The 18517-nt window shown below is 43.6% G+C and overlaps 1 protein-coding gene across 6 annotated transcripts in view; it reads right to left on the reverse strand.

The window, feature by feature from the left end:
• Positions 1–18517, reverse strand: part of LOC106578677 (arf-GAP with SH3 domain, ANK repeat and PH domain-containing protein 1) — a 74796-nt gene that overhangs the window by 17300 nt on the left and 38979 nt on the right. For 5 of the 6 annotated variants that reach the window (XM_082965689.1, XM_014157767.3, XM_082965690.1 and 2 more), the window contains exons 6-15: positions 17435–17509; positions 16074–16123; positions 14265–14394; positions 9274–9359; positions 7896–7971; positions 7609–7695; positions 5962–6062; positions 5760–5829; positions 2056–2143; positions 1649–1697 (exon numbers count right to left, since the gene is read on the reverse strand). In XM_082965689.1, the coding sequence (XP_082821815.1) occupies positions 1649–1697; positions 2056–2143; positions 5760–5829; positions 5962–6062; positions 7609–7695; positions 7896–7971; positions 9274–9359; positions 14265–14394; positions 16074–16123; positions 17435–17509 (812 nt within the window). The other variant, XM_082965693.1, reaches the window with a different exon arrangement.

The raw sequence follows: 18517 nt of genomic DNA on the forward strand, positions 1-18517 counted from the left end.
TACACTGAGTGTACAAAACATTAAGAACACCTTTCTAATATTGAGTTGTACACCCTTTTGCCCTCATAAAAGCCCCAATTCATCGGGGCATGGACTGTTGAAAGCGTTCCACAGGGATGCTGGCCCATGTTGACTCCAATGCTTCCCACAGTTGTGTCAGGATGTCCTTTGGGTGGTGGACCATTCTTGATGCACACGGGAAACTGTTGAGTGTGAAAAACCCAGCAGCGTTGCAGTTCTTGACACACTCAAACCGGTGCGACTGGCACCTACTTCCATAACCGTTCAAAGATACTTCAGTCTTTTGTCTTGCCCATTGACCCTCTAAATGGCACACATACACAATCCATGTCTCAATAGTCTCAAGGCTAAAAAAATCCTTCTTTAACCTGCCACCTCCCTTTCATCTACACTGATTGCAGTGGATTTAACAGGTAACATCAATAAGGGATCATAGCTTTCACCTGGATTCACCTGGTCAGTCTGTATGTTATGTTCTTATTGTTTTGAATCCACCCTAGATATGATCTAAATGTGCCTACAGTGTCAACCAACACATCTGAACACCCTCCACACACACACACACACACACACACACACACGCACGCACGCACGCACGCACGCACGTACGTACGCACACACACTGTAGTTAACCTAGGAAGTCCTTCAACAGCACAGACTCCTCACAGCCGTCTGTCTGAGTGCGCTCATTAAGAGTCAGCCAGGAAGTAACTGCTGCTGTTGCCAACCCACCCGCTGTTCAGCACAGCACAGTACAGCACAGCTCCTTCCTACTTGAATGTAATGTGATTTGTGGATTCAAATAAAGTATTTAAAATGTGTGAGTGTGTGTGTCGGCTAGGAGACAATCATTGTGTTAATTAAAGTATGTTTCTGTGTGTGTATGTGTGTGTGTGTGTGCGTCCGTGCGAGCGTGCACGCGAGAAATAACAAGAAATGAGTATGAAGATACGTGGGTGTACGCGTGTCTTTAAGGGTGAGTTGTTTACTTGCGATACACAAGGCGTGGGTGGGCGAACGTGTGATTGCATAACACAGGGACGTTATACTTTCAAACAATAAATGTTTCATTTCAAACATTTATTCCACGCCCTATGGGCCCTGGTGAAAAGTAGTGCACTACATAGGGAATTGGGTGCCATTTGGGATGTATCCTAAGGCGAGGCTAAGAGGCAAGGCCTATTGTGTCGCAGTAACGTTCATGTGAGCGTGGTTAAAGGTAGTGGTTCATAAGGGTCATGGCCCTGACAGTTTAGGAAGACAGAGAATTTGGAAAAGATTAGAATTACTGATTGGTGGGTAGGAAGTAGCAGAAAGAGTGAGAGAGAGAAAGGAATGATGTGTCTGCACCTGAGCAAGTGACAACCACAGATCCAGATAGATAGAAACCCTTACTGCTGCTAGCACCTAGCAGTCCCTTTTCTCTCTCTAAGTAATACAAACACCCTGTCAATGGAGCATGAAAGGCGCTGTCTTTCTTTGTTAAATCTCACTGATCATTCAAGCCCATAGCTACATTATCAGGGCCAAGTTCATTGCTTCAGTGTATTACTTTGTACCTGCCTTTAGAGTTAGATACTACAGTAAAACAATGTTTATAATGTGATGACTGTGTTGATACACTTACATGACAAACTCCTGTTCATCCTCAGCCTGGAAGTGATATGTCCGGTTATCTGTGGGCAGAGACAAGATTAGAGGGGAATGTGATCTCAGACCTTGCAAACACTGTGTAATCATGTCATGTAATATAGCCCTGTTGTGAGATGCATGTTGGGTAATTCACAAGCACAGAGTGTTTCAGGTTTTCCTCTCAATGTTGAGACGCCATTCTTCAGCCAGTCAGAAAATAGAGTAGGTGTCAAAGAGCGACTGGCGCCCTATGACACAAAATGGTCTCTTCAACTCTTCCTGTTTCTGAATGTCCATAAGAAGTCATTTAAAAGGCCCCTTCTCTCACGGGCCACCCAGCCCATGCACCACCCACAGTAACTGCTGTATTGGCATAAGGGTTATGGTAAGAGGGGTACTTACGGGAAATTAGATCGAAGCACTTCCTGTCCTCAGCGCAGGGCTTGACCTGGCAGGTGAGCAGGTTGAGTTTCACAGGCTGCTTGTTGGACTGCACAAACACACAGACAACTTAGCTACTTGAAATTATGAAAATGAGTCTGTACATCGACCAGTATTGGTCCTATGAAACTAACACTACAAGCCTACCTGACTCTGGATAGGGTGGGGTGGTAGAGTAATAGGTCAATTAATATTTTGATGTTTGGTATTGTGGATATGTCCTTTTGTCTCGGCTGAATAAAGAAACTATATACCGTGCCTTCAGAAAGTATTCGGACCCCCTGACTTTTTCCACATTTTGTTACGTTACATCCTTATTCTAAAATGTATTTGAAAAAAATAATTCTCAGAAATCTACACACAATACCCCATAATGACCAAGTGAAAACAGGTTTTTAGATTTTTTGAAAAATGTATACAAAATTAAAAACAGATATATTCAGACCCTTTGCTATGTCGGGGTGGCAGGGTAGCCTAGTGGTTAGAGCTTTGGACTAGTAACCGAAAGGTTGCAAGTTTGAGTCCCTGAGCTGACAAGATACAAATCTGTCATTCTGCCCTTGAACAGGCAGTTAACCCACTGTTCCTAGGCTGTCATTGAAAATAAGAATTTGTTCTTAACTGACTTGCCTAGTAAAATAAAATTGAGCTCAGGTGCATCCTGTTTCTATTGATCATCCTTAGGGTCTTTATTGGAGTCCATCTGTGGTTAATTCAATTGATTGGACATGATTTGGAAAGGCACACAACTGTCTATATAAGGTCCCACAGTTGACAGTGCATGTCAGAACAAATACCTAGCCATTAGGTCGAAGGAATTGTCCCTAGAGCTCCGAGACAGGATTGTGCTGATCTGGGGAAGGGTACCAAAATATTTCTGTAGCATTGAAGGTCCCCAAGAACACAGTGGCCTCCATCACCACCAAGACTCTTCCTAGAGCTGGTAGCCCGGGCAAACTAAACAATCGGGGTCATCGTCCTTGGTCAGGAAGGTGACCAAGAAACCAATGGTCACGCTGACAGAGCTCCAGAGTTCCTCTGTGGAGATGGGAGAACCTTCCAGAAGGACAACCATCTCTGCAGGTCTCCACCAATCAGTCCTTTATGGTAGAGTGGCTAGACGGAAGCCACTCCTCAGTATAAAGCACATGACAGCCTGCTTGGAGTTTGCCTAAAGGGACATAAAGGCCAGCATCCCGGAGTCGCCTCTTCACTGTTGATGTTGAGACTGGTGTTTTGCGGGTACTATTTCATGAAGCTGCCAGTTGAGGACTTGTGAGGCATTTGTTTCTCAAACTAGACACTCTAATGTACTTGTCCTCTTGCTCAGTTGTGCAGTTGTGCCTCCCACTCCTCTTTCTATTCTGGTTAGAGACAGTTTGCGCTGTTCTGTGAAGGGAGTAGTACACAGCGTTGTAAGAGATCTTCAGTTTCTTGGGAATTTCTCACATGGAATAGCCTTCCTTTCTCAGAACAAGAATAGACTGACGAGTTTCAGAAGACAGTTCTTTGTTTCTGGACATTTTGAGCCTGTAATCGAACCCACAAACGCCGATGCTCCAGATACTCAACTAGTCTAAAAGCCAGTTTTATTGCTTCTTTAATCAGAACAACAGTTTTCAGCTGTGCTAACATAATTGCAAAAGGGTTTTCTAATGATCAATTAGCCTTTTAAAATGATCAACTTGGATTACTTGGCACGTAGCTCACACAACGTGCCATTGGAACACAGGAGTGATGGTTGCTGATAATGGGCCGCTGTACGCCTATGTAGATATTCTATAGAAAATTGGCTGTTTCCAGCTGCACTAGTCATTTACAACATTAACAATGTCTACACTGTATTTCTGTTCAATTTGATGTTATTTTAAATGGACAAAAAGGGGTCAAGGGGTCTGAATACTTTCTGAATGCACTGTATATATATTTTTTAAAATCTCTAACGTTTTATCTCAGGATGTTGATTCAAGTGACCTTTTTTTTGCTTTGAAACACGGCCTTAAATCAATCAGTTCTACTACATCATTAGAATCACTGAGACCAGAGTAATTGATTGATTACATTTGTCCACATTTACTGTATGTCTCTGAAAATAGAAACAGCCCCACAGAATACTGTAACTGTGCCACTAATAAATGACCAAATATGATACAATGATAACTTGTACTCAGTGACCCAGAGGCACTGTATGTGTCCCAAATGGCAACCTATTCCCTATGTAGTGCACTACTTTAGACCAAAGCCCAATAGTCAAAAAGTTGTGAACTACATAGAGAATAGGGTGCCATTTGGGACACAGAGCCTAAACACTAGACACAACAGTGTAGCTAGCCTAGGGAGGATCCCAGGTATTCCCTCAGTACTGGCTGTGGTCCAGGCAGCACCACTTTGGGTTGGCTACAGTACAGTACCCACTGTCATAATATGATAATACCACTGTGCCCAGCTAGCACGTGTGTAGACTGGGCACTGCATTGTGACTGTGCCCGGGCATGCGGTCAGCGGGCGGGCAGAGGGGGGGGGGTTAACAAAATGTTAACAGGCTGTGATGAGCCCCACCAGACATGCCACCAGGGGTCTTTTCACAGTCTCCAAATCCAGAACAAATTCAAGAAAACGTACAGTATTATATACAGCCATGATTGCATGGAACTCCCTTCCATCAAAGATTGCCCAAGTGAACAGCAAACCTGGTTTTAAAAAACAAATAAAGCAACACCTCAGCGCACATCCCCTCCCTCCTATTTGACCTAGATATTGTGTGTGTGTATTGATATGTTGGCCATGTGTGACGTTTTACATTTATGTAGTTTTGCCCTTGAGTTGTTCTTGTCTATTAATGTTCTGTATCACAGTATGTCATGTTCCATGTTTTGTGTGAACCACAGGAAGAGTAGCTGCTGCTATCGCAACAGCTAATGGGGATCCTAATAAAATAACAAATACCAAATGAGCCCTGAGGTGAGGCCGCCTGACTGGCACCGCGCCTCGCAGGCAGGGTCACCCAGAGTTCAGCTCCCTGGCCTGCCACAGGGGCTGATGGGAAATAAACACAGAGCGGAGCTGCAACATGCCATCAGACAAAGAACTGAAGATAAGTACATGGATTCTCTGTGCGTTTTCTTTTTTATGGAGGTGCAGACAGGCAGGCTCGTACATAGGCTACACTGTATCATTTCCTTGAAAGGAGGGTGTCTATATATCCAGTAAATGAGATGATAGTATTATGATATTTGGGGGATCCACCGCAATCTAAAGTGGAATTATACAACATTTGGGACATGCTAGTTGTGTCTGTGTGCACTCTCTCTGTTGCATGTGCACGTGTATCTCTGTCTATCTATCTCAACATTGCTTATTGTATTAGCTCCCGGCAGCAGATAGTGAATATCTGATCCAGTGCTGCTATACTCCACAGTATCCACATGCCCAGGGAAGAGAAGAGCCAGCAGCAAACTCAGAGATGAGTCACCACAGCAAATGGAGAGGGGGGGCTGAGGGGTTGCCCTGGCAACCCATCCATGTCTATTCCTCTCTGCCAACTGCCAGATTGATAGTGCTCTAAACAGCTTCTTTCATACCGGATGTTGCCTCTGATCTAGCCTCCATAAGTGTGTGTGTGTTTGTGTATGCGCGTGTGTGTGTGTGGTATGTTTGCCTCTCACCGTTGCATGAGAGATGGTGAGCATGCCACCCTTCACTGAACACTTCCTCCTCTGCCACACCTTCCTCAGCCTGGAGGAAGACAGCAACACCAAGGCACAACAAAAGATCAGATAAGGGCTTTGCATATCTGAGTGTATTAATATAAACGCTTCTTCAGTACTGTTCAGTGTGTGTGTATGTGTGTATGTGTGTGAGACCTACCCATCACTCTTCTTCATCAGGTAGCCTTTCTTCTCACAGCCAAACTCTTTGTTGCCCTGTAGCTGGTGCATGCTGTAGCCACCCTGCTTACTCTGGGAGTCCTGCGGCAAGTCACACAGTGTTCAGACACAGAAAACTCAGCAAATCACCACAAACAACCAACCAAATATACCTCTTACGGAGAGTGCAGGCCAGGGTTGTTATTATTTATCGGTTAATGTTTGATGTTCAAAGGACCATGGCGTCCGTCCCAAATGGCAGCCTATTCTCTATTTAGTCCACTGCTTTTCACCGGGGCTCTGGTCAAAAGTAGTGCACTGCATGGAGAATAGGGTGCCATTTGGGACACAATCATGTTCTAAACACACTATTAAATGAAAAACAGAGTGGAGTGCATGCTCTTCAAAATGTCTCAGAAGTCAAATGCAAGCAAGACCAACAGAAGCATGCCAATCGTGCACACTTACTCTTCTAGACTTGAGTCCAGACAAGCAGCGAGTAGAGAGGGAGATAGAGGGAGAGAGTGTGAAAGAAGCAGCTGAGAAGTAGGCGTGAGACAGTGCCTGCATGCATGCATAGAGTGTAGGTGTTAGTTTAGTACAATATATACAAGTAGAGGGATAGTGAGTGAGTGACAGTATGTGGGTGTTATAAAACACAGGATGTTTAGTATGACTCGTCAGTTCCGTCCCAAATGGCACCCAGTTCCCTATATAGTGCACTACTGCACTAAGGCCCATACACTCTTAGAAAAAAAGGGTCTAGAACCTAAAAGGGTGCTTCGGCTGTCTCCATTGCAGAACCCTTTGAAGAACCCAGGTAGAACCCTTTTGGGTTGCATGTAGAACCCTTTCCACAGAGGGTTCTACATGGAACCCAAAACGGTTCTAACTGGAACCAAAAAGGGTTCTGACTGGAACAAAAAAAGATTATCCTATGGGGGCAGCCGAAGAACCCTTCTGGAACCCTTTTTTCTAAGAGTGTATGGTCCCTGTTCAGTAGGGCACTATGTAGGGAATACGGTACCATTTGGGACTAAACCACTAGCAGAGACTTGCAGTTTTGTCGACACGGCAGCCCAGTCCATCTCAGCTAGGCTCTGCACACTATTCGTCATTCAAAACACAGTGAGCAGCTAGCATCCACTAAAAATCTCAATATGGGTATGAGACTGAGGGGAAAACCACGTTGTTGTTGTGTATAAGGCAGTTGTGACCAGTGAGTGCTCAGAAAGAGATTAGGGTAGGTTAGTTAAGACAGTGACTGGCTCTCCACCAATCAGCCAGTGAGGCACCACACTGGCTACCAGCATAGTACAGCACTGGATGCTCACTCTGTGCTACAGGAAGCTAGCAAGTAGGTACACCCACCATAGGGTCAAAGGTTACGGGTTAGGGGTGAAGAGTGTACAGTCTGATTCTCTACCAAGCAAAGATTTTGTGAACGCATGGCTGAAGGGAGTTTCCATTATATTCTTAAATTAACACCAGTCCATTCCATCTAAATCCACAAGGGGTAGTGTACAAGTGCACAGGAGAAGGGTAGAGAATTGGAATGCAATTTATATGTTTGCCAACTATAGCCCGCTTGGGCCCACTTGGCCCTGTTTAGTCCTGTTTGGCCCTGTTTGGCCTGGTTCCTGCCTACCTCCTTCTGGTCCAGCTGAAGGGAGGACTTGATCAGATCTCTGAGAGCAGTCAGATGTTTCTTCTCCTCATCCTGGGTCTGCTTTATCTGAGAAGGAGATACACAGGGAGAGATTAACACACACACACACACACACACACACACACACACACACACACACACACACACACACACACACACACACACACACACACACACACACACACACACACTCAATGAGTCTGGATAACAATAGTCTGCAGAGTAGCAGTAATCAGATGGAGAGAAGTCTGTGGGTGGGTATTTACATTGTAGAGGTCAGCAGCCAGCTTCTCAATGTACTGCTTCAGCTTATCCGCTGTCTTCAAGCCATCTTGGAAGAAACTGCAAGAGAATACAGGGCGGATATTAGAATTCCATTGACATTTTCACTTTAGTGAGACAAAGGGTAGTCATGTGATGGGGCGTAGCATCGTTTACATCATTTAGAAATGTCAAGTGTCATAGAATGTTTATATAGGCATTAGGAAGGTCATAAGGAGTGGAGGGGTGAATGAGAATGATACTGATGCAGTGTATAACACTGCTTGGCTCTCTGGCTTTTGGCAAAGAGATGTATCTCTCTCTTTCCTTCTCTCTTTTTCTCTCCTGTCTCTCTCTGGCTGACTATGGCTGTGTCCAGAGTTGAATGCTAAGCACCTCCTGTCATCCATTATGGATCTGCCAGTGTCAGTGGCACCCACCAGAATGCAGCTCTGCATCCTCTCAACTCCACTAACAACCTCTCTCCATCTCCCTCGCTCTAGGCATCCATCAATCCTCCCTCAGTCCACTCATCCTGCTGAAACGTACAGTTTTCTCTACCTTTGTTTTTCCATCGTTCTATAAGGCACGTCTCTACATAGTGATTTTTCGCTGTCAGCGTCAGAAACAGCAGGACAGCCATAGGTTTGGGTTGAGTAGATAACAAGAAAACAGCATTGTTTTGTTGTGACATAACCACCCAGCAACGCTGAGGCTGTCAGGCCTGTCGGTGATGCAGCCAGGGGACTGCCGTTATTTAACCACAAACCCCCACGGCTGTCACAACGCATCGGCATGAAGGCTCATGCATATTTATGAGAGCTAAATATGACTCCGCAATCCTCCCTACCCAAGACCTGTGAATCATGCATCACCATCACCCCACCCGAGAGAGAGGGATGGAGGGGGGGGGGGGTGTTGAGAGGATAAAGAGAAGGGAGGGAGAGACAGAGAGAGAGAGAGAGAAAGAGCAAATAGCAATCGCGACCAGACTTGAATAGCTAGTCGTGAAAGTACATAATTCCCTCCGAAAAATGTTTCTATTTTCCCGTGAATGTACGATACATTAAGTGTTTTCCACCAATTAGTCGCATCTAAGTAGACACATCTCACTAGTTGGGAGGGGGTCTCACACTATGGTAAAGGAGGAATATACTGTGGCACCGTGGGGGGCGGCAGGTAACCTAGAGGTTAGAGCGTTGGACTGGTAACCGAAAGGTTGCTGGATCGAATCCCCGAGCTGACGAGGTAAAAATCTGTCGTTCTGCCCTTGAACAAGGCAGTTAACCCACTGTTCCCCGGTAGACCGTCATTGTAAATAAGAATTTATTCTTAACTGACTTGCCTAGTTAAATAAAGGTTAAAAAAAATAAATGTACTTACTTGCACTGTGCGTGGTAATACTTGATTAGGTTCTGGAGAAGGTCCACTCCCTTCTTCGTCTTGATCTCATTGACTTTGATCAGATACTGCAGAGAAAACACAAGAGGTGGTTTGTGAAAACTGACATGAAATAGAATGCTCTGTTACATGATTTTGGAGTATTTCACTGCTTATATATGGTGATACATTACACCAGGGGTGGACAATCACTGAAGGTCTTAATTGCAGGCTATCATTTATTTGAACTGAAGGCTATCATTTATGAACCAGTAAATCTTCATGGCTTGGCTGAAACAAAAGCCTGCACCCACCCACATAATTGGAAACTGAGCGCAAAATGTTCCACCCTTGCATTAAACCACCATAGAAAATATGTGTTTGTGTGAAATATGTCTTCTGAACACTTTGAAGGATAATCCTATCAGAATGCCCATATGGTGGAGGATGATCCTTTGATCTACACTGCCAACACAGCATGGAGTCTGTGGGAGCCGGAAACAAAGTGGTAAACATCTAAACGTCACTGGAAGAAATGCCAACATAGAATATCATGAGAGAAAGATGTAATTTGCCTGGTTTTACAGTAAACTGTGTTTGAAATGGATAACTAGAATTGTGATTTTCATTTGGTTTTTAGAAATCACTCGGGCCTCCAGAGAAAGTGTGTTTCACTGACTAGCATCCTAAACGAGGCAGTCTAAAGATAGAGAACAAATTCCCCCAACAAATTCATGCCCGGCGAACAAATGAATAAAACATCATCTTAATCTTACGTTTATCCCATGGCGTGCCAACCTAGAACAGTTCGTGAAGAGACACTATGTAGGCCAGAATGCCCTTGTGAGGCCCCCCTGTCCCTGTGCTCCCAAAGCTTCTCTGCAGCATTGCTTACAATGCAGTCATCTTTGTGTGTGTGTGTGTGTGTGTGTGTGTGTGTGTGTGTGTGTGTGTGTGTGTGTGTGTGTGTGTCTGTGTGCACGTTTGTGTGCTCCCCTGAAACAAAACACACACACACAGTCACACACACATTGCTTTTGTCTGCCTGAGAGTGTGCGGCTCAGAGATTAACCAAATTTGTCTGGTGTGGGTTTAGTGTGTGTTGTGAATGCCTGATGGTGCATGTGTTTGGGGGCTTTGTGGGAATGAGAGGCGATGGATGGATGCTACTGTATCAGTGGCTGGTCTCAGATCAGTAATACAGCCTGCTGTGATGAGCATCGCCTGGCCCTCTCCACACTATCAGCAGCAGCAGCAGCAGAGCAGCGTGGGATAGGAGAGTGAGTCTGCGTTCCAAATTGCATCCTATTCCGTATGTAGTGCCCTACGGGCCATGGTTCAAAGTAGTGCACTATATAGGGAATAGAGTGCCATTTGGGATTCACACTGAAAGCTTCCTCTAATCTGGTGAGTAATGTGGAATTGGGTTTTTAGGGTGATTTCTTATACGTGGTTTGTTGTTGTTGTTGATATTGCTTCCAGTGTTGTGCTAGAGGGGCCCAGCGTTTATAACTTGGGTCCAGAGTTTTTCCTGGGCAAGTCATATGGTAAGGAAAACTCCTGACCCTATAAGCTTGACTGATAGCAGTGCTAGTATAATTCACACAATACTAGCACTGCTATCAGTCAAGCTTATAGGGTCAGGAGTTTTCCTTACCATATGACTTGCCCAGGAAAAACTCTGGACCCAAGTTATAAACGCTGGGCCCCTCTAGCACAACACTGGAAGCAATATCAACAACAACAACAAACCACGTATAAGAAATCACCCTAAAAACCCAAGAGAGGCAAACCACCCCCTCTCACTGCACACAGAAATAGAGGTGCATGGGTTGAGCGCCTCTGTAACGGCTCCAATTAGAATCCCATTGTGAAGCACTAGGTTAATATATCAATTATCAGTACCGTTATGCCATGTGAGCAAATAATCTGTACATAAAGAGGGAGAGTGGAGTATGCGTTTACGCCCACCGGGAGGTAGCTCGATGGCACAGCTGAGCGCATCGCTCTTACAATTTGGTATTTTACTCTAGAGTAGTGGTATTCAATTTCTAATGACACAACCTTAAAATCAGTACGTTTAAATTTTCACAACAAATAACCTTCAATTAATTAAATTTTCATTTTCATGCATTTACTCCATTTTCTTTTCTTCTACAAATGATCTTTCTCAAAAATATTTGTACATTGTCCCATAAAATAATCTGAATTCTTAATTTTTCTTTCTCTTTTTTTAATATATATATATATATACGGTTGAAGCCGGAAGATTACAAACACTTAGGTTAGAGTCATTAAAACTCATTTTTCAACCACTCCACAAATGTCTTGTTAATAAACTATAATTTTGGCAAGTTGGTTAGGACTACTTTGTGCATGACGCAAGTCATTTTTCCAACAATTGTTTACAGATTATTTCACTTATAACTCACTGTATCACAATTCCAGTGGGTCAGAAGTTTAGATACACTATGTTGACTGTGCCTTTAAACAACTTGGAAAATTTCTGAAAATGATTGAAAATGATGTCATGGCTTTAGAAGCTTCAGATAGGCTAATTGACATCATTTGAGTCAATTGGAGGTGTACCTGTGGATGTACAGTGAGGGAAAAAAGTATTTCATCCCCTGCTGATTTTGTACGTTTGCCCACTAACAAAGAAATGATCAGTCTATAATTTTAATGGTAGGTTTATTTGAACAGTGAGAGACAGAATAACAACAAAAAAATCCAGAAAAACGCATGTCAAAAATGTTATAAATTGATTTGCATTTTAATGAGGGAAATAAGTATTTGACCCCCTCTCAATCAGAAAGATTTCTGCCACCCAGGTGTCTTTTATACAGGTAACGAGCTGAGATTAGGAGCACACTCTTAAAGGGAGTGCTCCTAATCTCAGTTTGTTACCTGTATCAAAGACACCTGTCCACAGTAGCAATCAATCAATCAGATTCCAAACTCTCCACCATGGCCAAGACCAAAGAGCTCTCCAAGGATGTCAGGGACAAGATTGTAGACCTACACAAGGCTGGAATGGGCTACAAGACCATCGCCAAGCAGCTTGTTGAGAAGGTGACAACAGTTGGTGCGATTATTCGCAAATGGAAGAAACACAAAAGAACTGTCAATCTCCCTCGGCCTGGGGCTCAATGCAAGATCTCACCTCGTGGAGTTGCAATGATCATGAGAACGGTGAGGAATCAGCCCAGAACTACACGTGAGGATCTAGTCAATGATCTCAAGGCAGCTGGGACCATAGTCACCAAGAAAACAATTGGTAACACACTACGCCGTGAAGGACTGAAATCCTGCAGCGCAGGTCCCCCTGCTCAAGAAAGCACATATACATACCCGTCTGAAGTTTGCCAATGAACATCTGAATGATTCAGAGGACAACTGGGTGAAAGTGTTGTGGTCAGATGAGACAAAAATGGAGCTCTTTGGCATCAACTCAACTCGCCGTGATTGGAGGAGGAGAAATGCTGCCTATGACCCCAAGAACACCATCCCCACCGTCAAACATGGAGGTGGAAACATTAAGCTTTGGGGGTGTTTTTCTGCTAAGGGGACAGGACAACTTCACCGCATCAAAGGGACGATGGACGGGGCCATGTACCATCAAATATTGGGTGAGAACCTCCTTCCCTCAGCCAGGGCATTGAAAATGGGTCGTGGATGGGTATTCCAGCATGACAATGACCCAAAACACCCGGCCAAGGCAACAAAGGACTGGCTCAAGAAGAAGCACATTAAGGTCCTGGAGTGGCCTAGCCAGTCTCCATACCTTAATCCCATAGAAAATCTGTGGAGGGAGCTGAAGGTTCGAGTTACCAAACGTCAACCTCGAAACCTGAATGACTTGGAGAAGATCCGCAAAGAGGAGTGGGACAAATCCCTCTTGAGATGTGTGCAAACCTGGTGGCCAACTACAAGAAACGTCTGACCTCTGTGATTGCCAACAAGGGTTTGCCACCAAGTACTAAGTCATGTTTTGCAGAGGGGTCAAATAGTTATTTCCCTCATTAAAATGCAAATCATTTTATAACATTTTTGACATGCATTTTTCTGGATTTTTCTGTTGTTATTCTGTCTCTCACTGTTCAAATAAACCTACCATTAAAATTATTGACTGATCATTTCTTTGTCAGTGGACAAACGTACAAAATCAGCAGGGGATCAAATACTTTTTTCCCTCACTGTATTTCAAGGCCTACCTTCAAACTCAGTGCCTCTTTGCTTGACATCATGGGAAAATCAAAAGAAATCAGCCAAGACCTCAGAAAAAAATTTGGACATCACAAAGCCCTGACCTCAATCCTATAGTACATTTGTGGGCAGAACTGAAAAAGCGTGTGCGAGCAAGGAGGCCTACAAACCTGACTCAGTTCCACCAGCTCTGTCAGGAGGAATGGGCCAAAATTCACTCAACTTATTGTGGGAAGCTTGTGGAAGGCTACCCAAAATGTTTGACCCAATTTAAACAATTTATAGGCAATGCTACCAAATACTAATTGAGTGTATGTAAACTTCTGACCCATTCCGAATGTGATGAAAGAAATAAAAGCTGAAATAAATCATTCTCTCTACTATTATTCTGACATTTCGCATTTTTTAAATAAAGTGGTGATCCTAACTGACTTAAGACAGGGAATTTTTACTTGGATTAAATGTTAGGAATTGTGAAAAACTGAGTTTAAATGTATTTGGCTAAGGTGTATGTAAACTTCCGACTTCAACTATATATAGTGTTTAAAAAATAAATACAAATTAATAATATATATATATATATATATATATATATATATATATATATTTGGTGGCCCCACTGCAATTTTAGTGGGGTTGCGACCCCAACTCTGAATACCACTGCTCTAGAGGGATACAGCTCACTCACAAGCATTGGTTTACAGAAAACTACATACTGTATATCTCAGTCAGTGCCCAGTTTGTACTTAATCATTGCCCACTAATCTGTGCCCAGTGTCCACTACTACCTCACACATCTGGAGTTGGAAGAGACGGCGTTCCTTCTCCATCTCCTCAGCGATCTCCGCGCCTGTTATTTCCGTGCGAATCATCCCATGCTGCTTGGCATGCTCCCTCTTTTCCTTCTCGATCTTTGTACTGAAATCAAACAGACAGACAGACAGACAGACAGACAGACCGACAGACCGACCGTGTTAGAGAAACCAGGCAGGCAGACAGACCAACAGACAGTGTTTAAGTCCATGACAACTCTTTAAATCAGATGGAATTCTCCGGAAGAAGTAGAGTTTTCACAGGGTGGAACATTCCAGTTAAATGATGATGTTGCTCTGTGTGATATACAGTCCCTCCGTTCTGACATTGTCATGACACCATAAACAACTGTACGAAGACATAACCATATATAGTGCAAACCCCAGGTGTCCCAACACAGCTATGTACATCTACACTCGGGATCAATATTTTCCACAAAATCCACTAAGTTTCAATACCAGTAATAATTCATATTTATCTTGTGAATCCTGGGAAATTTTGCAAAAATCAGAAGTCTCCATTTAAATTGATTAAAACCAAGATATGGTCACTATTCCAGAGTTCTCTCCAAATAAGAGGGGTGCTGCACCACCTTGTCGGCTTGGCTGCGCCACAATGTAACAAATAAAACTGATATTTAATAATGATAGAGTAACTATCTTGATCGCCAATGACGGTGTGAATTTGCAAAACAGGGCGTCCATAAATTCAGAGCGTTTTCACGTTCCTCAATTCAGTGCAGTTCGGCAGTAGTCTATCTCGACACAGAACGCGCTCGGGACGCACCCCGAGTATAGCGTTGTTGAATCAGACAAACTTTGTAACGGCAGTTAAATGACCAAAGTTGCTAAGCTTCCTAGATAACCTCCTTCAACGAATGACAGAATATCTCCTATATTTGGCAAAATCTATATAGCTGATGATTATACAGATAGCAGATCAACTCTTGAATAACTGGCAGAAGAGAGTGGAAATAGTTAACGGTATTTTAACAAGAACAGACTCTGTTAAAAAAATATCCATATCTACTCTCATAATATCTGTTGATCACACATTCTTTACCGATAATCTCATACGGGAACCAAGTTGGCCTACAGCGCAGAGAAGCGGGGAAAATGTTATAGCGGCGATATTTTGACATGTATAGGCGAGAGACATGCTTTGATAATGCATTGCAACCTATGGATTACAGAATAAAGTTAAAAATGTTCATGCAAAACAGGAGTTAGGATTTGGGGTTTCAGAGGGATTGATACTTGATAGGAAAATAACCCAGGCTCTAGGACAGGAGAAGATAGAATGTTCCCGCATGCCTCTCTGTGACAAAGATGCCTATGTAGTGAATTGTGCATAGGCCTATCAAATGTGTGGCTGTCTAAAAACTCACAATGACAGCTCAGATAGGCACAGTTATTTTATAGGCTATACTGCAGGGGTTTCCAATAGGGTTTATTAACTGCGTTCTGGTCGCATGTGCAGTCCGTCTGTGTCAATTATGCGTGTGCTTTGAATTAATGGCGACTTTGTGTGAAGTAAATATGCTAGGCTAAAGGCTTCCATGCGACAACCTTTATGGATAATGTGCTATTTTATTTTTTGCTTATCTGCTTCCGTGCATGTTTCGTATGTTGTGGAATTGCTTTAGTGCGACATTTGGGGGATTTTTTTGTTTATTTCCCGGGTCTTGTCATTACATTTTCTCGGGAAATGTGAAGAGTATTCCCGGGAGAGTCCGGTTACCAATTTTAATCCCTAATGTAGACATTTATTATTAACACACTTACAATTTAGCTTCATAATCCTTCCAGGCTTTGTCAAAGGGCTTCTTTATGTCCTGAAAGAAATAGGACAGAGTATGAGTAAACAGCAGTAATGAGGTCAATCTGGAATCCTACAGCGTAGTGTTAACTCTCTCTCCAACACAGGCCGACACCGCCACTGCAGCCAAGGAGCCAAGGCCTCATCCTCACAATTTATGTTCTGGAAACCCACTACCACTCCATGTTTCCAACCTCACGGGTTCATGACCCCTTTATTAGTGGCGCTCGCCTTCAGGCACAACACAAGGACACTGTTTACGAGAAGATTTACAGTGTGATCTTTTAAACAGTCAGGCCCACTAGTCCATACCCTCCCCTTCTCCACCTCTCTCTTTCACTCTCTCAAATGCAAGCACACTCTCACACACACATACACGCACGGGCACACGCACCACACTATTGCTGGGAATTGCCAGGGACCTCATGATGAGTTATTATCATGATACTTAGATGCCGATACGGTATGTATTGTGATTAACACAATTCGATATGTGGTGCGATTCAATGCTGTGATTTTACTGCGATTCCATGTTCCAAACATATATCTCACCATATACATTGAGTGTACTAAACATTAGGAACACCTTCTTAATATTGAGTTGACCTCACAACAGCCTCAATTTGTCGGGCATGGACTCAAGATGTTGAAAATGTTCCACAGGGATGCTGGCCCATGTTGACTCCAATGCTTCCAACAGTTGTGTCAAATTGGCTGGATGTCCACGGAAAACTGTTGAGTGTGAAAAACCCAGCAGCGTTGCAGTTCTTCAGCAGCGTTGCAGTTCTTGACACAAACCGGTGCACCTGGCACCTACTAACATATCCAGTTCAAAGACACTTAAATATTTTGTTTGAGCCTCTGAACAATCCATGTCTCAATTGCCTCAAGGCTTAGAAATCCTTCTTTAACCTGTCTCCTCCCCTTCATCAACACTGATTGAAGTGGATTTAACAAGTGACATCAGTAAGGGACCATAGCTTTCACCTGGATTCACCTGGTCAGTCTATGTCATGGAAAGTGCAGGTGTTCTTAATGTTTTATATACTCAGTGTATGTCCGTGACAAGAGAGAGTCATGATCAGTCATGGAAATAAAAAAGTGCTGAAACCAAATTGGCTCACTATTTAAAAAGAAGATGAAGAAGAACAAGCTATGATGCAGGAACAGCCGTCACTAACATACACGCACACATGAATCGACAGATCTGCTAAGTGGACTCTGAGTGGGCTCCAGTGCTAGGTCCTCCCCTAGGAGGTAAGGCAGAGAAAGCGAGCGGGAGTGAGGGAGAGAGCAAGGAAAGGAGGGTCTTTATTGTAAATCTTACCCCTTTCACGCCTTTCAGGTCCCCCTTCAACAGCGAGTCCAGGGTGAAGATCACATTATGGCTCATGCTCTGGAGCTGAAGAGATAGAGAGCGAGAGAGATAGAGAGAGAGAAAAGGGTTAGGATGAGAAAGAGAAAGAGAGAGAGCGGGAGAGAGAGAGTTGTTCAGTAACTCGGTCACCAGGGCAAGAGCCAGGATGGCTACTCTTTCAGCTTTCATCTGGAGTACATCAACAAATACTTGTGATGGCCCGAAGAAACCTTGACAGTATTATCTTCAGTTTAGGGGTGAACTAAATCTTGGCTATTTAGGAACCAGCAAAAACATTTTAGACTCTTAAAGTGTGCTAAGCTATTTAGGAATCAGCAAAAGCAATTTGACTACCATTTGCTTACAGCGCTGTAACCACATTGATCAATGCAAGTCAATATTCCTGAGCATTTATTCCATTTGGGCCTGTGATGGTCAGTGCCAAGTCCCATCCGGTCCGGGAAACAAACAACACTTAATGGCCACTAATGTGTTGCTTAAGTGCCTCCGTTGCAAAGACCCAATGTCTAAATCAATCACCTACTTATTGGCTGCTGCTCTACTATTAGAGCTGGCCATGGTCTGTCTGTCTGCATCCCAAATGACACCCTATGTCCTATATAGTGCACTACTTTTGACCAGAGCTCTATGGGGGTTCTATGGGCCCTGGTCAAAAGTAGTGCACTATAAAGAGAATTGGGTGCCATTTGGGATGTCTCACTTTTTGGAGTGGATGGATACTACTAAGACTGGCCTCAACCCCACTACTCACTACTCTAGCAGACCAACAGGGTGGTCTCCTTCCTCTCACTCTGCTCTCCAGAGAGAGGCCCCTTATTTATGGGTGGTAAATACCACAAACTAGTGTCAGCATATAGAGAGTTTACTCCATACATAGAGAGAGAGAGAGAGAGAGAGAGAGAGAGAAAGAGAGAGAGAGCAAGGGAAAGAGAGAGAGAGAGAGAGCGAGAAAAAGAGAGAGAGAGAGAGAGCAAAATGTCCGCCAGAATAATAGCAACGTCAATAACCAATGGTGATGTATCAATACTTTTA

This window comes from Salmo salar, chromosome 19 (genome assembly GCF_965601325.2).
Source record: "Salmo salar chromosome 19, fSalSal1, whole genome shotgun sequence".
Taxonomy (NCBI): Eukaryota; Metazoa; Chordata; class Actinopteri; order Salmoniformes; family Salmonidae; genus Salmo; species Salmo salar.